We start from the raw sequence: 20,967 nt of genomic DNA, 5'->3' as shown, positions 1-20,967 counted from the left end.
TTTGAAGACGTGTGTGTTAACATGGCTTTTATTTTGAAGTGGTGTTACTGTCGCTTTCCTTTGAAAGTAGCATTACTGCAGTTTTGTTTTGAAGCAGAGGTACTGCTTCTCTTGCTTTATCTTGGAATAGCAGCTCCGTTGCTTCCCCCCTCAATATGGAAACTTGACAAATTCACATAAGGTTTATTTTCTGCAACAACAAAAAAAAGAAAAGAATGTGAAGTAACAGTTTATAAATCTCTTGTTAGCTGCTTTGCAAACATTCATATGTACAAACACATCCCTGCTTATTACAAATTATGACAACACACGCGGCGCACACACACGCACACACTTCAGCCTAAAAGCACGAGCCCGACAGCGTTGACATTTGAGCAAACCTTTGTAAAAATGTGACAACATATGAAAATATGGCCTTTTTGCTCATCTGTGCGTGTTTGAGAGCAATATGAAAATGGGGTATATGCCACGGAGGAGGCGGGACTTACGACTTTTCACACATCCGCTTTGTTTCCGCTTCCTGTTTGCGAGGTGCGGGCCGCGTCCCAGTTCGTGCGCTTCCGCCTTTGCGCCCCTCGGTTGCGCGCTCCCGTCGACGGGTGCGAGTGTGTAGTTGTCGGAAGCGTTTCAGAGTTGAGACAGCCAGCGGTTGGGGGGCGCAGGGGTGGCGGTGCGAGTGTTGGAACGCGGCCACTGCTGATGTGTGAAACCCGGAAGTCCGTGGCATCTACCCCAAATGGCCCGTCGCCGATCCCTCAACAGCTCCCCCACTGGCAGAGTTTGCAACTGCATTGTGACTGCCTGCTTGATTGCATAAAACAATTGCACACGCATGCACTTTCGCTTGGCTCAAAGAAACTTTTCAACTTTGACCTTTTCCAACAACGGCGCACGTCTGTGAACACCTGCACTTCCTGTTGAAAGAGGAAGTGAAGGCCTGACGAGCGACGGACGGGACCACAACCGCGAGCGCTTCCTCACCCTCACCTCGGAAACCCCAACAAAGCAAAAGGTTGGTCCAACGCGTGCGTCCACCCGAGCGCTAAAGTCTCACTGACGTTTGTTCTCGTTTTCTTCACGACAGGAAGTGACTCGACATCTTCGACTTCCTGCGTGTGCGCACGCCAGCGCGCGTACACCCCTGGAGCTTCCTGTCGCCACAACCTCGGCGAGCAGCGCGCGGGCACGGGCGGGGGGGGGGGGGGTCATGTGACCAATTTGGCCCATTGATGACGTGAGCAGGCTTCACGCCTTCTATTGCATAGCAAAGTAGCAAAAAGTAGCAAGTGTGCAAAGTCCAGCTTCAGGTCCATTTACTAGTGCACTCAACAGTAAGTGCAAGAAAAACTAGCAAGCTTTGTCAAAGGGACACAAAGATAGTCTGCCTACTAGTGCACCAAATTGCCTGAAAAGAGAGGACAATGACCGTCGTACTACTAGCTCATGGAGCTGACACTAGATTCATCTGAAGGTCCATGCACTAGTATGCTCTTTGTTTGAACTTGAAAGACAATTTGGTGACAAAAATGCTCTTACTTCTTCATGCTTTTCAACTACTAGTGTCACTAAAATAAAGTTGGTCCACTCAATAGTGAAGACAGCAACCGTGCCACTAGTACACGGACGCTTAAGGCCCATGTACTAGTGCGCTCACTCAAGTGTTTGAATTAGTGCATTGAATCATCTTACTAGTGCGCACGTGGGCACAAAACTACATTCAGCTTCCGGTCCCTTTACTAGTACACTCGTTGTCCTCACTTGTAAGACAATTCAGTGCACTAGCATAAACAGCTGTCTTCCCAGTCATCTTTTTCCAACTACTAGAGCCAGAGTCGTACTACTAGTGCATTAAATGGTCGAAATAGTGCGTCCGGCCAACAACCAACCGAACTACTAGTACAAGGACCTGAAACAAGACTTCGCTTCAGGTCTATGTACTAGTATGCTCTTCCTTGCCACAATTAAAACAATCCAGCTGCTGTACTAGTAGAACTACTAGGTCACACTAGTAGGAGGACTGTCTTACCAATGACCAATTTTTGTCCACTAGTAGAGCCAAAACAGGAATGCAACTGGTTGCTACAAAGAGTACATGGACCTGAAAGTAGATTTATTAGGGACATCGATAACTAGTTTTAGATCCCCGTACTAGTAAAGCTGCTTAATATTGAGGTCCATCTACTAGTAGTTTGTCTTCACTAGTAGGAGGACACCTTTATATTGAATCCATATGGAATTAAAAAAAACAACAACAACAAAAAACCCGACGACTCGTTTGGGGTCAAAAGTGGTCCAAGTGCACGGACCCCCGTTTCCACGTTTATGGCGCGCGCACACGCCTCCACACATTCCGCCAAGCGTCCCATTTGGAAACTTTCCACGGGAATTACGCTACTCGTAATTTGCTAAATTGAAAGCGCCAAGGTTTGGCTTGTCCAACCTTTTGCGCTTTTCAACTCGCGCCCGGCTCATCTGTCAAATTCAGTGCAGTTGGGAGGCGTGTCTCCACGTCGGCTGGACGTTTGACTCCGCCCACACCCATTTCCCCCCCCAGCAACATTTACAGATGTGTGGATGCGCCGTCTTATGACGTAAAGTTGTTGTTTTTTTAAACACATTATGCATAACGCTCACGCCTCCGTCAGAGGGGGCGGAGCTAACTAAGCGCTTTGAGGAAAAAGGCTGAAGAGCAACACTACACGTCCCCGCGTCCCCGCACGGTCCAGGTTAGGATTTGGCTTAGTCAGATTTGAATTGTTGTTGTTCAATCAAGTGTGTGTAAATAAAAAAAAATACTGCAATCGAGATGTGGTCCGCGTTCGGTTTTTGAGAGGGTCAACAAGAAAGAAAGAAAAAAAGAAAAAGGCGCTTGAAAATCCATGTGGGCGGAGTCAAAGATTTCCGTCCCCCCGATGTTGCAGCGCGCCGCGATCTGCATCCACGGCTTCCTCCTCAAATGTGGCCCACATGCCAGTAGATGGCGCCGGCCATCACATTGCTGGGGATTTGACGGATTCCCGACTTTCAAGTCCATGTACGACTCGCATCATCTTTTTAGGGCGCTCGTGTTTTACTCGGAATTCGCACTTCAACCGTACGAGTAAACAGTCTGGTTTACCCTGTGATTGTTTATCGACTGATTTTTGGACTTGTTTTGTTTTGTACTCGACATTCGGCGGCACTTTTGTGTTTTGCAAATGAATTTTGTGAGCGGACGATGCACTCCGCCGGGTAAAGCGGCAAATCGCAAAGGATTCGTACATAAATGACGGGACATGAAGCAAAGTCCTGATTTGTGTCCATGCGTTCTCCATCTTTTGGTCCGAAAACCAACCCGTGTTCTACTGATGATTGATTACTCGAAGAACAGAAAACAAATACTTTTTCTTCTTTTTGTCTTTTTGGTATGTTGACTGCTTCTTTACTGCGAGAGCTCAATATTGTGCGGCGGGCTGTAAAACGGCAGGCGGTCGATGAGTGCGCAAGCATGTGGGCAAGGAGAGCTATCGACTTTGCATGGATGTCTGCCCGTGAAACGATGCATTGGAGGCAGTCCTGCGTCTTTTCCATGTCTCGATCCTCCAGCACAGGTGATTGAAATGACCGGCTCGTCAGCAGGCTGACGATCCTCACCTGCGTTGGAGGAGGAAGACGTGGAAAAGACGCAGGACTGCCCGAGTTTGGGGTGAGCCGTCCCAAAAGACTGCAAAGAATTAGACCTTTGAAAATGTCCCAATGGAAAGTTTCCAATTTGGCAGAATTGCAAAACATTACCGGCCACGTTCCAGCCCTTTGCAAGCGCAACGGCAGCTGCCGAGTCTTGTCGGCGCGCCGGCCTGCGGCGCGTCCGCTCCCGCCGCGCGTCCGGTCCGCTCCCGCCGCGCGTCCGGTCCGCTCCCGCCGCGCGTCCGGTCCAGCTCACTTGAGTCTGTCCGAGCGGAAGGAGTCCTCAACGGCGGGGTCGGCCAGCATCAGGTCCCCGTCCAGCATGTCCAGGGCCAGCGCGTCCATCCGCAGCGGGTCGTCCAGCGAGAACGGGTCCATCTCGAAACCCGGCACGTGCGACAGAGCGCTGGCGATCTCCTTGGACAAACCCGGCGGGGAGTCGCCTGAGGACAAACGCAGGCGGCAAAATAAAACAAACGCAACTCGGTCCTGCTGCTCCAGCTCCATATGAATTTTTTATTTTGATTTTTTTTTAGATACTGGACCTGGCGGGGTTAGGGAACCCTGGTTCTCGAGGACCACTGTTCCTGCCGGTGTTCCATGTTTCCCTCCTCCAACACACCTGATTCACAATCGTTATCAGACTTCTACGGATGAACTGGTCAATTGAATGGGCTGTGTTGGAGGAGGGAGACGTCCAAGACAGGCAGCTCAGCGTCTGTCAAGCATCAGAGTTCCGTACGAGAGCTTCAAATGAGCCGGCGACACCCTCATCCGTCACCACCTCGGAAATTGCCAAGCGGGGACTCATCAGTAAAATGAAAGACGCTTCGGGAGACCATGAACGATTTAGAATCAAAGAATGTGAACACAAAAAAAATCTCCATCTCCCGATTGGAAAACCACAAATGATTTCAGGTGGCAGTACTGAAAATGCCTAAATTGACGATGACGATGACGATGACGATGACGATGACGATGACGACATCTGTCGGAAAATCCGCAACAAAAAGTTTCTCGTTGTTTTCCCAAGTAAATGCGAGCGGATGTTTGCAAAAAGAAAACAAGACACAAAAGCTAACCGGTCTGCTTTCAGGCAGAAATCGGAGAACCTTTACAGTTGTTGATCATCGCTGATGAATCAATCAAGTGTTGCGATTACATGTCAATTGATGACGATGACTTTATTAAGCAATTACGGTCTGCCTTCATCATTAGGCAACTGAAGTAGATTAAACGGAAGACTATTTGTTCCGTTAAATGATGATGATTTTGCTCCACTTTTGTTGCACAACACGTGTCAGAAAATCGGCAAAGCGCAACGCGAGCCCGAGGGCACTTTGACATTAAATTCGGTCGACCGCAACGCGAGCCCGAGGGCACTTTGACATTAAATTCGGTCGACAGCAGGGGGCGCAGCCTCTTGAGATGGCTGAAATCGGGCGAGGTTCTTAAGGCACCCACACAATACGGTGGTCCCTCGGAGTTTGAACAGAATTTCGTTCCTGCGAAGTGGTCAAAGTCCCATTTGTTCAACCTCCAAAACATTTTTTCCCATAAGAAATAATGTCAACGCAATTAATCCGTTCCCAAGCTCCAAAAACAGAACATTTGCCTTTTAATGTCATTTCTATTTATGTAAAGTAGAAAATAAAATGGAAAATGAATAAAGAGAAAATAAAAAGTTAACGCTTGCTTTAGTTCAGTGCTGTGTATTTTACATCGGGCATATTGTTAAAACTACCAAGGGGTCCTTGCCTGCTGGGGGCAGGGGGAATCCTCGCATCAGAGTTCACGGAAGACACAACGGCGCCATTATCTTCTCCCTTAAACCCACTGTGGTTCCTTGGGTTGTTCTTTGCCGTCACTTTGTCTTTCTTTGGACCATGGCCAAGAAAATTGTTGTGAAAAATCAAAATGCACTTCCGAACGTCACGGCTGACGGTTGACGCTCTGGCTGGAAACGAGCAGCGCCTCGTCTCGTGCGTTCGGCAGCGCTCGGCTTGACTCGTTCAAGGTACGTTCGGGACATTCGAGACGTTGGAACTCCGAGGTTCCACCGTGCTCGCCACAAGTTTGGACGAGTGTCGGCACACGCGACGTACAACATTTTGGACCCGAGTCCCCCTTCAAGTTGGAAATGAAAAAGCAATCAACGCACCCGTCAGGATGATGTTGGGGACGTTCTGGCGAGCGTCGCCGGCGTAGTTGTGGTTCTGGTTGAGCAGGGCTTGGTCTAAGGACCGCTGCATTGCCGTGTCAACATGGCCGCCGCTCAGCACGCTACAGCCCAGGGCGTCGCTCGGGTTCTCGGCGGGCAGCTGAAGCGCAAACGGGCAGACTGATGTAAAGCCCGTCGATGGACACGTGACACGGCGTTCCATGCGCTGTGACACGTTGCAGCTCAGATCATGTGACCTCTCTCTGTAGGCTGCTGGTTGGCCGTACCTGCTGCTGGCCGCCTTTGCCGCTGAGCTGCAGGTTTACGTACGAGTCGTCCAGCAAGGAGTTGAGCAAGGCATCCTGGGAAAACAGCATGTTACCAAGGCAACGCGGGCACAAGCGCTCAACAAAGGGGCCGGTAGAGAGCTCACGTTGTACAGGTCGGAGGTCAAGTGCAATTGGGGGAAGTTCCCACTCCTCTGTTGCTCCGCCTCCTGCTTGAGCTGACACTGGGAGGTCAAGGTGCCGTGCAGGTACGACTCCAAGGCGCTGTTGTTCTTCACCAGTGGCGAGCTGCCCGCCCGCTGCTGCTGCTGCTGCTGCACGCACGCACGCACGCACGCACGCACGCACGCACGCGTCAAAGTTAGAAGAAGCAGCCGCGAAGCTGCACGTCAACAAATTGCTTTTTGTTCGCTACCGTTGCAAAGTGCTGAGCGTTGAGCGCCGTTTGCTGGGGGCGGACCATCTGCGCTGGATGCTGATTCAGCTGCTGGCCCAGCGGCAGCAGCTGGTATGGCGGCAAGCGTTGGTCCAGAGGCAGCTTACTCGTGTCCAGGGGTACGCCCTGGCAGAGGGGGGGGGGAGGGGCGCGAACACACACAATATAGATTTATTTTGGCTGTGTTTGCCCGAGGACGTCATGAGGGAGACGCGTGCGTGTGTGCGTGCGCGTTACCTGCGTGATGGAAGACAGTGTGGGCGAGATGGTGGGCGAGAACTGCTTGGCGTGGTGACGGCGGGCATCCCCGCCCATGACGGGCAGGACGAGCGGCGAGGGCTGCGCCCGTCTCCGCGGTGACGTGCTGAGGGAGGGGGCGTAGGAAGCCGAGGCGCCGCTGTAGGCGTGGTTGCCGCCGCCGCCGCCGGAGGCCGACTGGAGGGAGGAGCTGCTGAGGGACGAGTGCAGCGATTGGCTGCTGAGGGAGGAGGGCAAAGAGGGGGAGGAGCCCAGGGACGACTGCAACGAGGGGTTGCTGAGCGACGAGTGCAAGGAGGCGGAGCTTAGCGAGTTGCTGAAAGAGTGACTGCTGAGCGACGCCTGGATGTTGGGGTTGCTCAGCGACGACTGCAGGGACGGGTTGCTCAGCGTGCCCCCCAGCGAACCCGGCACACCTGCGGGATAAAGAGGGAGGGCATGGCGTCACGTGGCCTGCTTCCTGATTGGCTGAGCAAAGCCCAACGCGCAGCGAGACCGAGCCAGGGAGGCAAACCAAGCCGCCATGTCGCCGGCTGCCAAAGTCTGCTCCTGTTTTGGATGTCTCCCTCCACCAACACACCTGGTTCAAATGATGCCTTCATCAGCCAGCTTTGCAGAAGCCTGATAACGATCCTCATTGTGAATCAGGTGTGTTGGAAGAAGGAAACATCCTAAACATGCTGGACAGACAGGAGCTGTCCAGGACCGGACTTGGGTTTAACACAAGCAATAAATTGATCCTTATTACGGTACAAAATCATCAATTCCGTGTCTTTTGATCTGAGAAGAAACGCAAATAAAGCCTGAATTCTTACGCACGGCAGTTGTCGAGCTGCTTGACTTCTATTTCATACACTCAATGTGAAAAATGAAACAATTAAAAGCATTCACAAACAAAACAATTCAAGACATTGAAAAGCAAAGTAAAGAAATAACTCGTAACTTCAGAAAAATGCTTCAAGGTTTTGTAAAAATTTTTTTTAAAAGGTTTGTGATTTAAAACTTCAATGTTGTTGTTAACTTACTAAATACTTTGACTTGCAGTCTTGAAAACAACTTGCCAAGATTGTACAAAACAAAGTGTGGCGTGAACACAAGTCGGCCATCTTGGCCTGACTTTCCTTTCTTAAAATGGAGCCACAACTCTCACAGGCATCGACAATTGTGTTGTGGTGTTGTTATTGGCTTTCCATCTTTCAAACCACGTTTGGACTTTTCCATCATTCCCAATCTGCCATTTGATTGTCTTTAAAGATAGAAAAAGAATTAGCAATCTTTATTCCGTCCACCACCCGGCAGCTCTTTTCCTTTCAGTTTTCCGCACCGCTGAAATGGCGCCGCCGAGTTTCCGTAGCAACCGCTAGCGAGCGGAGCCACTGATTGTAGAGAGAAGCTAAATTCTATCAAATAACGTAAACAGGAGACGATTTCTGTGCATTTTCTTCTTCCCGCTCCGTCAAGCAAACATTTTGGCTCCCGCCGCATAAACGCCCGTTTGCAGTTTTGCTTTTCAATGTGTCGCAAAATGTCCATTTGGACTCGCTGATTGTGACGGTGCTTACTTCCAGTCTCGTACCCTCAACATTTTTGTGGCGAGAGATCACGTGACCTCCACCGTCATTGCGATGGGTCGTCCGCCTGCGCTGTTGCGACGGCGTTCGCTTCCCTTCCCGCCATCGGACATTTGAAACGGCAGCCAAAGCGCTCGCGGAGGGTCCGCTCGGCAATTCCCGCGCGGCCCTCGGCGCGTCTTCTTACCAGACTGATGGTGATGATGGAAGGCGCCATTGCCGGCGTTGATGCCCAGCTGTGTGAGCGTGGACGCCAGGTTGCCCGTGCTGCCGCCGGGGTAGGCGGGCTCGTCCTGGTCCAGCGGCGTGGGCAGGGGCGAGGGGAAGTGAAGGCTGGACAGGTCCGGGAGAGAACCGCTGATGTTGAGGGCCGAGGGGATGCCGTGGGGGGGGGCCGACGGGAGCTCAGGCGACATGAACACGCTTAACACATACACAAACCGTCAAGTTAAGCACCAAGCAGACACGACCGAGCGAGAACTCGATGGCGGCCTGCGTAAGCAAGTCGACGTATCCGACAATCATTTGACAGCAAATACTCTGCAGACTTAAGAAGTTTCATATACAACGGAAAGCTTTGACATTTTGGGCGGCCATCGTCTTGATGCCGCCACCTCATAGCGACCTCCTATGATACGGCTTGGAAATATCAACGCCGTGTTAGTGGAAGTGTAATCTTGTGAGGACCACATTCCGGGCTTCTACGATCATTGTGGGGACCTCAGGTGCGCTTTGTGGGTGCTTTTTGGCCAGTCCTCACAACTCAAAACCTCTTTTGGAGGGTCAAGACTTGGTTTTAGAGTTTAGGTTTGAATTGGGTTATGGTTGAGGTTAGGGTAAGGAATGGGGGGGAGGCAATCATTTAGTTGGTTGGGGTTAGGTGAGGCGGCTAGGAAATGCATGATGTCAATGAGATGTCCCCACAATGATACAAAGACAAACGTGTGTGTGTGTGTGTGTGTAGGGGGGGCGTACTTGATGCCAGGAACTTCACATGACTTTGGTCTGGAGGTTATCACAGGAAACTGAATACATAAAACAAAAATGAAGCATGAGTTGATCTGTGTGTGTGTGCGTGCGTGCGTGCGTGATGTTTGACCTTCTTGGCATCCCAAGCTTTGTTGGGGGCGACCTTGGCATCATCCAGCACATTCTCCTCAATAGGCGGGACGGGGTACGGAAAGACTGAGGACAGACGAGGTTGCCATGGTGACGTGCGGCACTTGGACATTGATTGGATTAGGCTCAAAGTGGGCGGGGCCCCGATGCCTGATGTCTCACCGTTGTGTCTTCCGCTGTGGGGCGTGAGGGTGTGACCTCCTGTGGCGAAGGGGTCACCCGAGGGCGGGTTCATCACGCTGGTGTGGAGGGCAGAGTCAGAGTTGGTCCTGTTGGATGAAACGTGCACACACACGCAGACACACGCACGCGCGCACACACACGCACACACGCACACGCACACGCACACACGCACACACACACACACACACACACACACACACACACACACACACACACACACACACACACACACACACAGTCTGTCAGCGAGCCAATCAACACGCTCAACCAATCACAGGCCTCCGTCTGACCCAGTCGCTGTGTGATGTCATCAAGGCGAGCGCTATGACTGGTTGACACAAATTGACCTCCTCCAGCCAGCCAATCACATGACAAGAGGAAACGCACGCCGGCCAGGGGGCGTGGCAAAAACAAAGAAAGAATGAGACGCGGCAAAGAAGAAGAAGAAATCGACTCGGGCACACAATGATCAGAAAAGGAGAGAAAAGATTGGCAGGGATGAAAAGAAATAGAAGAATGAAAATGAAAAGATGCAAATGGAGAACAGGAAGAGGAAGAAAAAATAAGTCAAAGATGAAGAAGGATGCCGAAGAAACAAAGTGGCGAAGAAGACAAAGAAAAGAAAAAGGGGTAGAAGGGAAGGAAACTATGAAGAGAAAGAAAGAAAAGAGGAGGGGGACAAGAAGAGAAGAGAAGAAAAGAAAAAAGACATGGGGCGTGTGGGGGAAGAGGAAAAAGAAGAAGAGGATGACGAAGAGGAGGAGGATTCACCTGTTGAGCGCAGTGGTTGGGAGACGTAACAAGTGGCTTTTATCTCCCGGGAAGATTCCGGCAGACCAATTCCTTTTCACCATCGACAAGAACAAAACGTTACCTTACGTTACGGGCCTCCGCCCACCCGCCCGGCGACAGCGCGAAAGACAAGATGGCGCGGAGGAAGAGGAGGAAGTGCAGGATGAAGGCAGCCGGAGGGAAAGCGCAAGCGGGATGACGACGCGCCGACAAAAATCACGCCAGGAAGACGGCGCCGGTCATGGGAGCGGGCATGTGCGTGCATGTTCCTTGTGGTTAGAAAAGCGGCGGGAAGGACGCGGCCAGACTCCCCCAAGAAAAAGGCGGGAAAAGAGCAAGTGGCTTGCTAGCATGTTAGCACAGCAAAGCGTCGCCCAACACGTTTGGACGTGTCGGGAATCCCTCCCACATCGGTTATCCTTGCAACCTTCAGCTGGCCTACGGGATGTCCGGTCCAATATCGTCCACAAGGTCAAAATAGCGAGTAGGGCTGAACGATTCATTGCATTTGCGACGTAACCGCGGTTTGAAAGCACGCCATGATGTCATCGCAAAGGGCCGCGATTCGATAGATCATTTGTGAAGGGGCGCGGCAGACGACGTGTGATCAGAGAGATCAGAGAAACCGCGTGCGTCTGGAGTCATTTCCGGAGGGGCGGGGTCGAGAGGCTGGGGGAAATGCGGAGGCGACTTCAACACCACGTTATAATGGCCGATGCAAATCGAGTGGGAAAAAAAAAATGCAATTCGATTATTTTCCATAATCGTTCAGCCCTAATAGGGAGCATCGGACTCATCTTCACGCTCAGTCTTGGAGGAATCTGTAGCCCCAAAAACCTCTCAATCCACAATCAAAAATGGAGACGACTATCTAGAGTCAGAAATGCTGAAGGATTCACAACGCAGTTGTTGCGTTTGGAACCATTCTTCACTCCGGCTTACGCCCTAAACACTACAAAAAGGATTTTTTTGTTTGTTTTTTTTGGGAGGGAGGGGGGCGGTTATAGCAGCGGCTTTATTATGAAGGCAATGGTGCCGGGCCCTTGGCCCACTTTCCCAGGCGCCGAACCAATCGGGCGCATCACAAGATTCCCAACACAGCCAAATGCTTCAAGTAGCAGCAAGATGGCCGCAGACAGCGTCTCCATGGAGACGGAGGGGGGGCAGAGCACTGATCTGAATATATGACTGGAGAGCCGATAGGCCAAGACTTTTGAAGCCGCCAGGCGGCCATATTGCTCCTCCCAAGAAATGTTTCTCGCCATACCATCTTATACATTTACAGTATCCAAATTGAACAACATTTGAGACACTACTTAGTAGAAACAACATGATTTATGGTGTTTCAAATTTGTTCAACATAAACAAGAGGATATTTTACAACTTACCTTAAATATATGTATAAATTATATGCTTAATGAAGTTTACAGGAGGGCAAAAAAAAAATTTTTATTCAAGAATTATACCTGTAATTCAACAAAAGATGCCTCTGCTAAATCGAATATTGGGGTCTAAAGAACTGAGCGATAAAAGAAAAAGGGGGTCTTCAAAGCAGCACATACCATCCACTTGTTCTTTATTTGAACTTGAGAAAAAATAGTGACCACCCCGCCAAAAAAAAAACGCCCCGGCCCTATATTAACTGCCTACTATATGTCTAATCTGTACGTATAGCGTATCCTTTATACAGCGAGATGGGAGGCGCAAGATGGCCGCCCTGTGGCTTCAACGTCTTGCACGGGCATGTATGGGCCATCGACTATCCAGTCATATATTCAGATCAGTGGTGCAGAGTCATAGAACATACCTTCTCCAGCTGGGGTCCGGGGGTGGGGACAAGTAGGCGGAGTTATAGGGAGAGTTGTCCACCTGAGGCGACCACTGTTAAGAAAACATTCAGTGCAATTGTGCTTCGATAAACAAACTTCATTTAACAGTCAATATTGCCGACAAATATACACAGCTTTTCTTTTCTTTTCTTTTCTTTTCTTTTCTTTTTTAGGAGAGAAGGTGTAAAACTGTGGTGTTGAATGTGATGCAGTCAAAAATGTGGCCACACCTAACTTTCGTGCTCGTGCACCAAACAGAAAAGAAAAAGAAAACAAAGCTGGGTGCGTCAGAGCAACAAATTGAGTGGAGAACAGGGTACACCAATTGCGGTCCTCGGGGTCTGGAGTCCTGCAGGTTTGAGAAGTTTCCGCCTCCCAATACATGCCAAAGGTCAGGATGGTGATCAGGTATGCTGATGAGCTGATGATATGAATCAGGTGTGCTAGCGGGTGAAAACATCTCAAACCTGCAGGACTCCAGACCTCGAGGACCGCAATTTGTGAACCCTGGTCTAGAACAACTATCAGGCCGGACCCGTAGCGGGCCACACTTGAGATAAAACTGTCAGTGCATGAGGCCCGTTGTCATTTGTATTCGGGAAATAAATTGGAGCTTTTCTTTGAGGCGGTCATAAAATTGCTTTGGAGGAAGCGTAAGAAAGGATACTTGGCGGTTGTGGTAGGGCCTGATGGGCGGCACGAAGCGGCGTTCTCTGTGAACGCGCTCCACCAGGCCATGATGACGCATGGAACGAGCCGACTCCAGCGACGGCGGGAAGGCGCCCTGCACGTGACAACAGACGCTCAAGCCGACGGATGGCGCCGCTCTGGGGGGGGCGCCGTAACTACACTCACCTGCAGGTCCTGAGGGCCGCGGCCGATCTGGTTGACGTTGGGCAGCGAACCGCCGTAGTACGGACCCTGAGTGCGGGCCAGCCGGAGCTTCTGAGCCTGCAGCTGGAGACCAGAACACAAACAAAATCTTCACATGCTTCTGTAATGCAAGCTTCTTAAAACACATTAATAATAACCATAGTCATGATGGTCCTAACAGTCACAGCAATAGTAACATGCTAACCATGTCTCTGCGGTAACGATGTTCAACATGGTAACTAACTACGCTGAGCGTAATCCTCATTATCATCATTCGGCACATTGCGGACGTCCCAAACAAAACCAGTCCACACTTCCCGCTTCATCCGTCCTATGCCAACGGCCGCCTTTTCTATCCCAGACATGAATAAGGACGCTAACCAGGGTTGTACATTGGCAGTGGCCAGGACCGGCCCGAGCCACGTGACTGCGTCAGGGGGCGATAGAGACCAATTATGGGCCAGGCCAGTGGCCCTACGGAGCTTGTGGAACAGGACCACCAGGCTGAGGAGGAACATCTCCTTTCTGCAAACTGACCGGTCCAAGTCCAACAGTGTTCTGCCGCCCTGGCAGCAACCCTCCCCATGCCTGTTTCAAGTTCAACACCAAATGTGTCAAATCCAAAATGACCTTGTAAATATCGGGTGCAATTCCAGCCGCTTGCATTTTCATCAAAACGTGAGTACACATCTCCCTTTTCACTTTCGGGTATTTATTTGGTCTTATTTTGCTCTATTTTCCTGTTTGCAAGTCTTGGGACCTTTTGAAGGTAACACCGGATCTCGGGTGTCGTATTTGGTGCCATATCAAGTAGAAATGGGAGTTGGCATGACAATAACCTTGTCTGAATTGTGGTAGCGGTGGCAGGTAACTAAGCAGGGGAAACTAGTACGGTAACTATGGCGACTTCCCCAGCAACAGTCCCTGACGCCACATTAGAACTGCGCGTTCATCACTGAGAAAGAAGTTACACAATTTCAACGTCACCAGTTGCGTCGCTAGTCCGTTAACAACGTCGGCTTGTACAAGTAACTAGTACATGACCGTCTTTCATGAAATGAACGAGTGCTACTCAACCACCTCGACAATGTGTTGTGGCGAACAAGCTAGCTAGCCCCAACTGCATCCTGCCTGCCTGGCGTAGTAGCAAACTCCAAAGTGACCATTTGCACGGAAAAGACGATTTCCGCGAGACTTACGCCAGAGCCGAACGCATCGGGGAGCTGTGCGGATTTTCACGCAGGCGCCTCGGCGTCGTACGGCCGAGTTGAAAGGCGCTAACGCGAGAATCCATCGCCAATCGGACGCTGTGTCAAGGCACTTCCGGCGTGTGATGACAGCTCGCTAAGTTGGTAAACAAGGCTACTAGCGGCGGAAGCTAACATGCTAAGCAAGCTAACGGCGCTCGAGGCCTCGCGAACTTCCCGCTGGAGAGTAAACGTGTCGGACGGCGGCTCTCCAGTCGGCCTGCCGGCGGGCTCCGGCGTCCTCGGGCCGGCCTTAGGGCGCCGTGGCCGGGGCCCGGGGCCCGGGGCCCGCCGAGGCCTGCGCTCGCTCGCTAGCTCGGTCGCTCGCTCGCTAGCTCGGTCGCTCGCCCGCCGGCTCACCCTGGTTGACGTGATGTCCATCATGACCTCGTGGAAGGCGGCCGTCTCCTCGGCCTGCCGCTGCGTGTGCAGCGCGATCTTCTCGCTGAACTTTCGGGGGTTGCCGACACCCGCCGCCCCTGGGGAACCGCCGGGTCCCGGCGCTGGGCCGCCTGAGCCCGCAGACATGTCTGTCGCTCGCTCGCTCGCTTTCACTCGCCCGCCAGCCACAGCAGCACGATGACGTCACCGCGCCGGCCGCCCGGAGATCGCCTCCTCCGTCCTCGGCCGGTCGCGAGCGCTCACTGCGCGGTGGCGGTTGCGCGCGATCAAAGAAAGCCGCCGATGAACTCTGGCCTCCAAAGTGACCCCCGGCGCGACATGGCGACGACTCGGACCGAGTCGACTAGCGAGGCGCGCGCGCGCTTTGAGTAGCGATGGGCTGATGTGCTCGGACCCGCCCCCGGTAGCACATCACACTACCATCTGGTCATTTGTTTAGTGACGTCACACTGACGGCATTCTTCATCCGACGCGTCGACTAGTTTTCGGTTGCCACGGCAACCCCCTCCACAAAGCCACCGGAGACCGCAAACAAGCACACGGCGAAATCTGACGTCGGGGTGACTCATCTGGCCCACATCAGATATCTCGGCTTTTTGACTTGGGACAAAGTGGGAGCGCGTCACCTGCCGGCGGCGCTCGGCTACTGCACTGGACGTTCAACCCTTCCGCTTCGCTTTGTGGTCCAAACAAACATCATCAAGCTTCGTTCTCGGAAGCCATACCGGACCACAATCGTTTCCCCACCATGGGAGACCTCAGGAACACAACATACACAACGTACAATAAACTTGAATATAGCAACAGTATACAAGTTTAACAAATTCACATAACATGCCAGGGCAGCGACAAAAGAAATGAAAGCCAAACAAAATCAATCAAGATACAAAATTGTAAAGCTTGCAATAATTATGTGTTCACAGCTTTTTGGTTCATGCAGTTAAATACGGAAGAAAACGGTTTTTTTTTTCATATATACCAAAAAAACCTCAATGGAGTATAAATATAAATATATAATTTAGCTAAAATAATAACAAAAAGGTTTTATTGTGAGTGGGCAGTCTTATTATAATACCAAATAACATGATTCCAAAGTAAGGAGAAGCAGGGATAAATGTGAGTCTTGGCCATTGCAGCACGTTTGTTGTTGTGTATGGATGGAGCCAATACAAGACCAGAACAATTATCCATCAATTAACCAGAACTCAAGGCCAAAGTCACGTTTATCACGTTTTTAATGTAAGACTGGAAAACTTATCACGTTAAAATGGGAAATGTAGCCTATATTATGTTATAACATGATACTGAAGTTTTGTGACAGCAAATTGCTTGCAATGCTTTGATTCAGAGAGAGTGAGTGATTTTATTTCCCATCAAGTGTAAACTTTCGTTTAGCAAGTCCATGTTTGTCAAGTTGGGAGCATGTGAACTTGTTCGAAAATATGCTCAGAGTCCAGTTTGAAGTCACTGAGCTTGTTTTCGGAACTTGTGAGGATGTGTGACGTTTAGTTGCAGTTCTTCAAACCACCGCACAGGGCAACAAAGTGTGTCCGGCGCCAATGTGCAGCAATGGAGAGAAAGAAGAAGACCAAGTAGTAAAGGAGGCGGAAGTGAAGTTGTTGGTTTCTTTTCCAAGTCGAGTACAACGACAGTTTTTGACTTGTTTTCACCTTGGTTAACGTTTTTCTTTGTTCGTGTTGTTGGAGGTCGTGCTGCACCACTGGACCACTTTGGAAAATCTTTGTGATGATTTAGGCACCGCGTCTGACGTCATCACAGTGAGTGGCATTTGCTTCGTTGAAGTTGAATTCACTTGAATGGACTTTTACTGTTATCGTTTATGGTTTACTTCAAATGTATGGACGAGCTTGTAAATAGCAGACAACCGTTCATGTCCAATCACATGCAAGTTTGTAGTGTAGAAATGTTCAATAAATAAGAAGTATGACGCGTGGAGTGTTTGTTTTCCTTGCGTGAAACCGGATGTCCTGCCTGCGACAACAATGTTTGCTCTCATCTCTTCTCGTCTTTTCTTCTCCTTTTCTGCGTCTCTGTTTTGCATCCCTTCTCTCTTCTTTCTTTCTATGCTCTCCATCTTTTTGATGTCATTTTCTTTAAAAACATGCTGTTTACTTTTTATTCCTGTTTTCTTCTTGACACCGTTTTTCATAAATCAATGCGATGAAGTTAACACATATTCAATAAATCAAACATTCTGTTAGATTTCACCCTGCAAAAACACAAGATGCAAAAAAGTAACAACACAGAAGTAATACTTTCCAAAAGTCACAGATTGTAAAGACGCTAAATGCAAACTATTTCTCAAAACTTAGTAAGTTACGTGTTGATCAAAAGAGTTTGTATGCAAAATGGTCAAAAACAACTCGCAAAGTGGGCAACTCTCGGCTGGCAGTCAACTTTTTGTCATTTTTTCTTCGATGCGTCTTGCAGGCGATGGACGCAGAAAAGGCTCGTAACCACGGCGACGCAGCATCATTTAGCTGGCAACAGGAAGTGGCGCCGACCCTGCCTGAGAGACGCCTGCGGGACTGCGTGAGTGTCGCCCCCGTCGGGTCACGTGACGGTCGCTTCCTGTGCTCAGTCTCCGCCCCCTCCGACCCAGACGCTGAGCGACAGCGAATCGGAAGACGTCCTCCACGCCGTGGACCCCAACGACGTGTTTGGCGGTGGCGGCGGACCGTCGTCGGGGAGCGAGGACCCCGTTGCCCCGGCCCTTCCCCCCGTCTACCAGCTGGTGTACGACCTGAGCGGCGAGGAGGCGGAGCCGGCCGGCCTGGACGTCATTGCCATCCAACTGGGTGAGGGGGGGGGACTCCAGCTGGCTTGGGAATCCCTCCCGAAACACCAGCATTATTTTGGATCAATATCGGTTGGATTGGTGATTATTAGTCCCGGTTATTCATCATGTTAGGGAAACATTCTGAGTGGAGGTTCGATGCCAGAGGTGGGCAAATTGGGGTCCTGCAGGTTTTGGGGGTTTCTCACTTCCAACACGAGCTGATTCCAATCCGCATGATTGTTATCAGGCGTATGCAAAGCTTGCTGATGAGCTGATCATATGCATCAGCTGTGTCGGAGAAGGGCAACATGCAAAACCTGCAGGACTGCGGCCCTCCAGGCCCACCTCTGCGCTATGCAAATGATTGGCAAGGCGGCCACAGTCGCCCCCTGCTGGAGGCTGCTAAATGCCTTTCTTGTGCAGACCCGTGGAGCTCGCATCACTTCCTGTCTGACACCTGCATCGTCGGCGAGCTGCCGCTGGGACAAGACACGCCCACCGAGTACGGGGTGAGCGTGAGCAAATCCCGCGTGCGCCTGCGTGTGTGCGTGCGCTTGTCATGTGACACGTATGCGTGTTTCACATGCGGCATGTGTTTGTTTTGTTTTTCCTGTGATGTGTTTGTTTTTGGCTTGTGAGATGTTTGTGTGTGTTAAGGTCGTGAGCGCTGTTCGTGTGTCAATGTGTTTGTGTTATTGATGTGTGTGCGTGTTTGACCCGCGTTAGGCGAGCGGCGCTCTGCATCTGACGGCGGAAGAAGAGAAACTGCTGAGTCAGGAGGGCGTGTCGTTGCCTGACAAGCTTCCCCTCACCAAGGTCAGACGCGGGCTCAACTCCCCGTCACTTCCTCCCTCAGGTGACCTTTGACCTGGCCTCCATTGACAGGCGGAGGAGCGCATCCTGAAGAAAGTTCGGCGCAAAATCCGCAACAAGCAGTCGGCGCAGGACAGTCGGCGGCGCAGGAAGGACTACATCGACGGCCTGGAGGACAGGTGACTTTGCGTCCTCCTCAGCGGCCAATCGCGGCCAATCGCGGCCTCTCGCTTCTCGCCAGGTCACATGCTTGACAACGGCCACTCGCAGATGCAGAATGGACGCCCTTTGATGCACGAGTGTTTGGTAGATCCAGTCGAGTCGCTAGAGTTGCGATCCATAGATGTACGTAGATCTCCGACCGATACAAATGATGTTGAACGCAACTTTATTTCTAAAACACTTGAAAACGAGCATTGCGGCCTACAAAGTCGCACGTGCAGCCACGAATGCACAAATTCATCACTCGACACTCTCCGAACCTTGAAGACCAAAACAGCCGGATATTGATGGATGGACGTCCATTTAGAAATGATCTGGCAAGATTGACCATGGATGCTGATTTGTAGATCTGCGCGCTGTGGATGTCGATGGAATCGTGACTAAATCTTCAGATGACAAAGTTCGAAGGGTTAGTTGACGTTTTCCCAGACTGAGACCACCGCTGCTTTTCAGACTTCCAATTTACACCCACACACAAAACAATGACAGATAATTAGATCATTTTCAACAAAGACCTTTTCATATGCTTGTGCACGTTTATGAGTGCTTGTGTGCGTGTGTGTGTGTGTGTGCGTGTGTGTGTGTGTGTGTGTGTGTGCGCGTGTGTGTGTGTGTGTGTGTGCGTGTGCGTGTGTGTGCGTGTGTGTGCGTGTGCGTGTGCGTGTGTGTGCGTGTGCGTGTGTGTGCGTGTGTGTGCGTGTGTGTGTGTGTGTGTGTGTGCGCACTCGCAGGGCAGCGGCGTGCTCAGCGCAGAACAAAGATCTGCAGAAGAAGGTGGAGCAGTTGGAGAAACACAACATGTAAGCACACACCAGTGTTTCCCACACATTTGAAATCTACTTGGTTGGGTGGACTCCGGCGGGCTGGGTGGAAGGGGGGGGGGGTCTCAGTCCTGTGACTACGTCTCCTCTAGCCTCACGATCCACAAAATAACTAGCATTACATGCGGTATATATGTTTTTTCTTGTCTTTTTTAACTCTTTGACTGCCAGACGTTTTCAGAAAAGGGATGCCGTGGGTGCCAGCCGATTTAAGCATTTTTGACTGATCTTTCAAGGTCCACAGAAAATGATGTGTTTGGACTATGGAAACACACATACTACCAAATGAAAGATTGGACTCTCATCTTTCATCAGAAAAAAAAGTTTGTATCTACCTTATTCAGTTTTTCAGTAATCAACAATAGAAAATGGTTAGTTTCACCTCGGTTTTGAAAAAAACGTCTTTTAAGGTCTTTGGCACTCCCCCATAGGATTTTACTAAACGTTATTTAACGTTTTTGGCAGTCAAAGAGTTAAAATATATTTTTAATACATTTTCTTGAAAACTTCTTGGGTGCTGGCCTGCAGTTTACTTGGGTGGCCCACCCAAGTATTAACATGGCGTGGGAAACACTTGTTGACAAATGCACACTTGTGTTATTTGTGTGTGTGTGTTGAGGTCCCTGCTGACTCAGCTGCGCCACCTACAGGCTCTGGTCAAACACTCGGTGAGCAAGGGCGCGCAGACCAGCACCTGCCTACTGGTATGTACATCCACGTGCGTGCGTGCGTGCGTGCGTGCGTGCGTGCGTGCGTGCGTGTGTTTGACGCCTGATGTGTGTTCAGATCATCTTCATCTCGCTGAGTTTGATCATGCTGCCCAGTTTGAGTCCGTTCAGCCGGCGCTTGTCTGCAGATGACGACAACCGGCCCACCGGAGGTCAGTGCTCTTCTTATGATGTCACTTCCTCTTGCTGCCCATCACTTCCTCTGACATCACTTCCTGATTGCGCTGGCTCGACCGTTTCTTTCTGATGTTGCAGTCATTTCCAGAAACATTTTGACTGACTTTGGCTCCTCCTCCTCCTCGCCGCCGCCGCCGCCGTCCGACGAGACGCTCCGCTCGGAGTCGTCGGGCGCGTCGGATGTGGGCCGGTCGGGAGCGGACGTCAAAGAAGCCAAGCAGGACCTTGAAGGCGTGGCATCGAACGACACGGCGCCACAAGGCGTCCAATCTGGAAACGTTTCGTCTGAGGCGTCCGCACCACTTACCGCCAAGTCAGCGCACGCTGAAGAGATGTAGACACGTTGGCCAATAAGCGTAAACAGGAAGTGACTTCACATGAGACTCCTCCCCCTGACTTTTCTGGCTGGATTCGCCAGCCTCCGCCTTTCTTCTCCCTTTTGTTGTTTCATGTTTTTGGGTTGAATTAAATGTACAAATTGTAACACAATGGATTGTGCGTGTGGAATAACAACAGAGCAAAAACACGAGGAGGAGAAGAAGAAGAAGAGTTCAAAAGTATGACAAGAGGGATGCGGTGGAG

At 50.7% G+C, this 20,967-nt stretch overlaps 2 protein-coding genes across 8 annotated transcripts; one reads left to right on the top strand and one right to left on the bottom strand.

The window, feature by feature from the left end:
• Nucleotides 1-196: 196 nt before the first annotated feature.
• Nucleotides 197-15,118, bottom strand: LOC144057898 (CREB-regulated transcription coactivator 2). 7 transcript variants are annotated; one of them, XM_077575901.1, is made up of 15 exons: nucleotides 14,783-15,118; nucleotides 13,158-13,259; nucleotides 12,970-13,086; nucleotides 12,281-12,342; nucleotides 10,453-10,524; nucleotides 9,661-9,767; nucleotides 9,479-9,564; nucleotides 9,355-9,404; nucleotides 8,567-8,802; nucleotides 6,788-7,224; nucleotides 6,530-6,676; nucleotides 6,261-6,428; nucleotides 6,115-6,189; nucleotides 5,828-5,987; nucleotides 197-4,109 (listed from the first exon to the last, which is right to left on the bottom strand). In XM_077575901.1, the coding sequence occupies exons 1-15, from the start codon at nucleotides 14,948-14,950 to the stop codon at nucleotides 3,919-3,921; spliced, it is 2,178 nt and encodes a 725-aa protein (XP_077432027.1). In that variant the 5' UTR covers nucleotides 14,951-15,118; the 3' UTR covers nucleotides 197-3,918. The 7 variants fall into 7 exon arrangements, with proteins under 7 accessions (XP_077432027.1, XP_077432028.1, XP_077432023.1 ...); XM_077575902.1 differs by having other exon boundaries at nucleotides 6,261-6,419; XM_077575897.1 differs by having other exon boundaries at nucleotides 9,479-9,767.
• Nucleotides 15,119-15,309: 191 nt separating this feature from the next.
• On the top strand, nucleotides 15,310-20,874 carry creb3l4 (cAMP responsive element binding protein 3-like 4). The gene is made up of 10 exons (XM_077575911.1): nucleotides 15,310-16,602; nucleotides 17,276-17,377; nucleotides 17,448-17,643; nucleotides 18,048-18,133; nucleotides 18,351-18,440; nucleotides 18,510-18,616; nucleotides 19,391-19,459; nucleotides 20,100-20,184; nucleotides 20,267-20,360; nucleotides 20,464-20,874. The coding sequence occupies exons 2-10, from the start codon at nucleotides 17,279-17,281 to the stop codon at nucleotides 20,721-20,723; spliced, it is 1,086 nt and encodes a 361-aa protein (XP_077432037.1). The 5' UTR covers nucleotides 15,310-16,602; nucleotides 17,276-17,278; the 3' UTR covers nucleotides 20,724-20,874.
• The last annotated feature ends 93 nt before the right edge of the window (nucleotides 20,875-20,967 follow it).

This window comes from Vanacampus margaritifer, chromosome 9 (assembly GCF_051991255.1).
Source record: "Vanacampus margaritifer isolate UIUO_Vmar chromosome 9, RoL_Vmar_1.0, whole genome shotgun sequence".
Lineage (NCBI taxonomy): Eukaryota > Metazoa > Chordata > Actinopteri > Syngnathiformes > Syngnathidae > Vanacampus > Vanacampus margaritifer.
Note: the sequence above shows the minus strand (reverse complement) of the source record. Positions and strands in the feature narration are given on the sequence as shown.

Coding starts and splice junctions, on each gene's coding strand:
- LOC144057898 (XM_077575897.1), bottom strand. CDS start 14,950: ATGTCTGCGGGCTCAGGCGGCCCAGCGCCGGGACCCGGCGGTTCCCCA. Junction 13,260..14,782: donor TGGACATCACGTCAACCAGG/GTGAGCCGGCGG, acceptor TCTGGTCTCCAG/CTGCAGGCTCAGAAGCTCCG. Junction 9,405..9,478: donor AAGCTTGGGATGCCAAGAAG/GTCAAACATCAC, acceptor TTATGTATTCAG/TTTCCTGTGATAACCTCCAG.
- creb3l4 (XM_077575911.1), top strand. CDS start 17,279: ATGGACGCAGAAAAGGCTCGTAACCACGGCGACGCAGCATCATTTAGC. Junction 17,378..17,447: donor AGAGACGCCTGCGGGACTGC/GTGAGTGTCGCC, acceptor CCTCCGACCCAG/ACGCTGAGCGACAGCGAATC. Junction 19,460..20,099: donor CAGTTGGAGAAACACAACAT/GTAAGCACACAC, acceptor GTGTGTGTTGAG/GTCCCTGCTGACTCAGCTGC.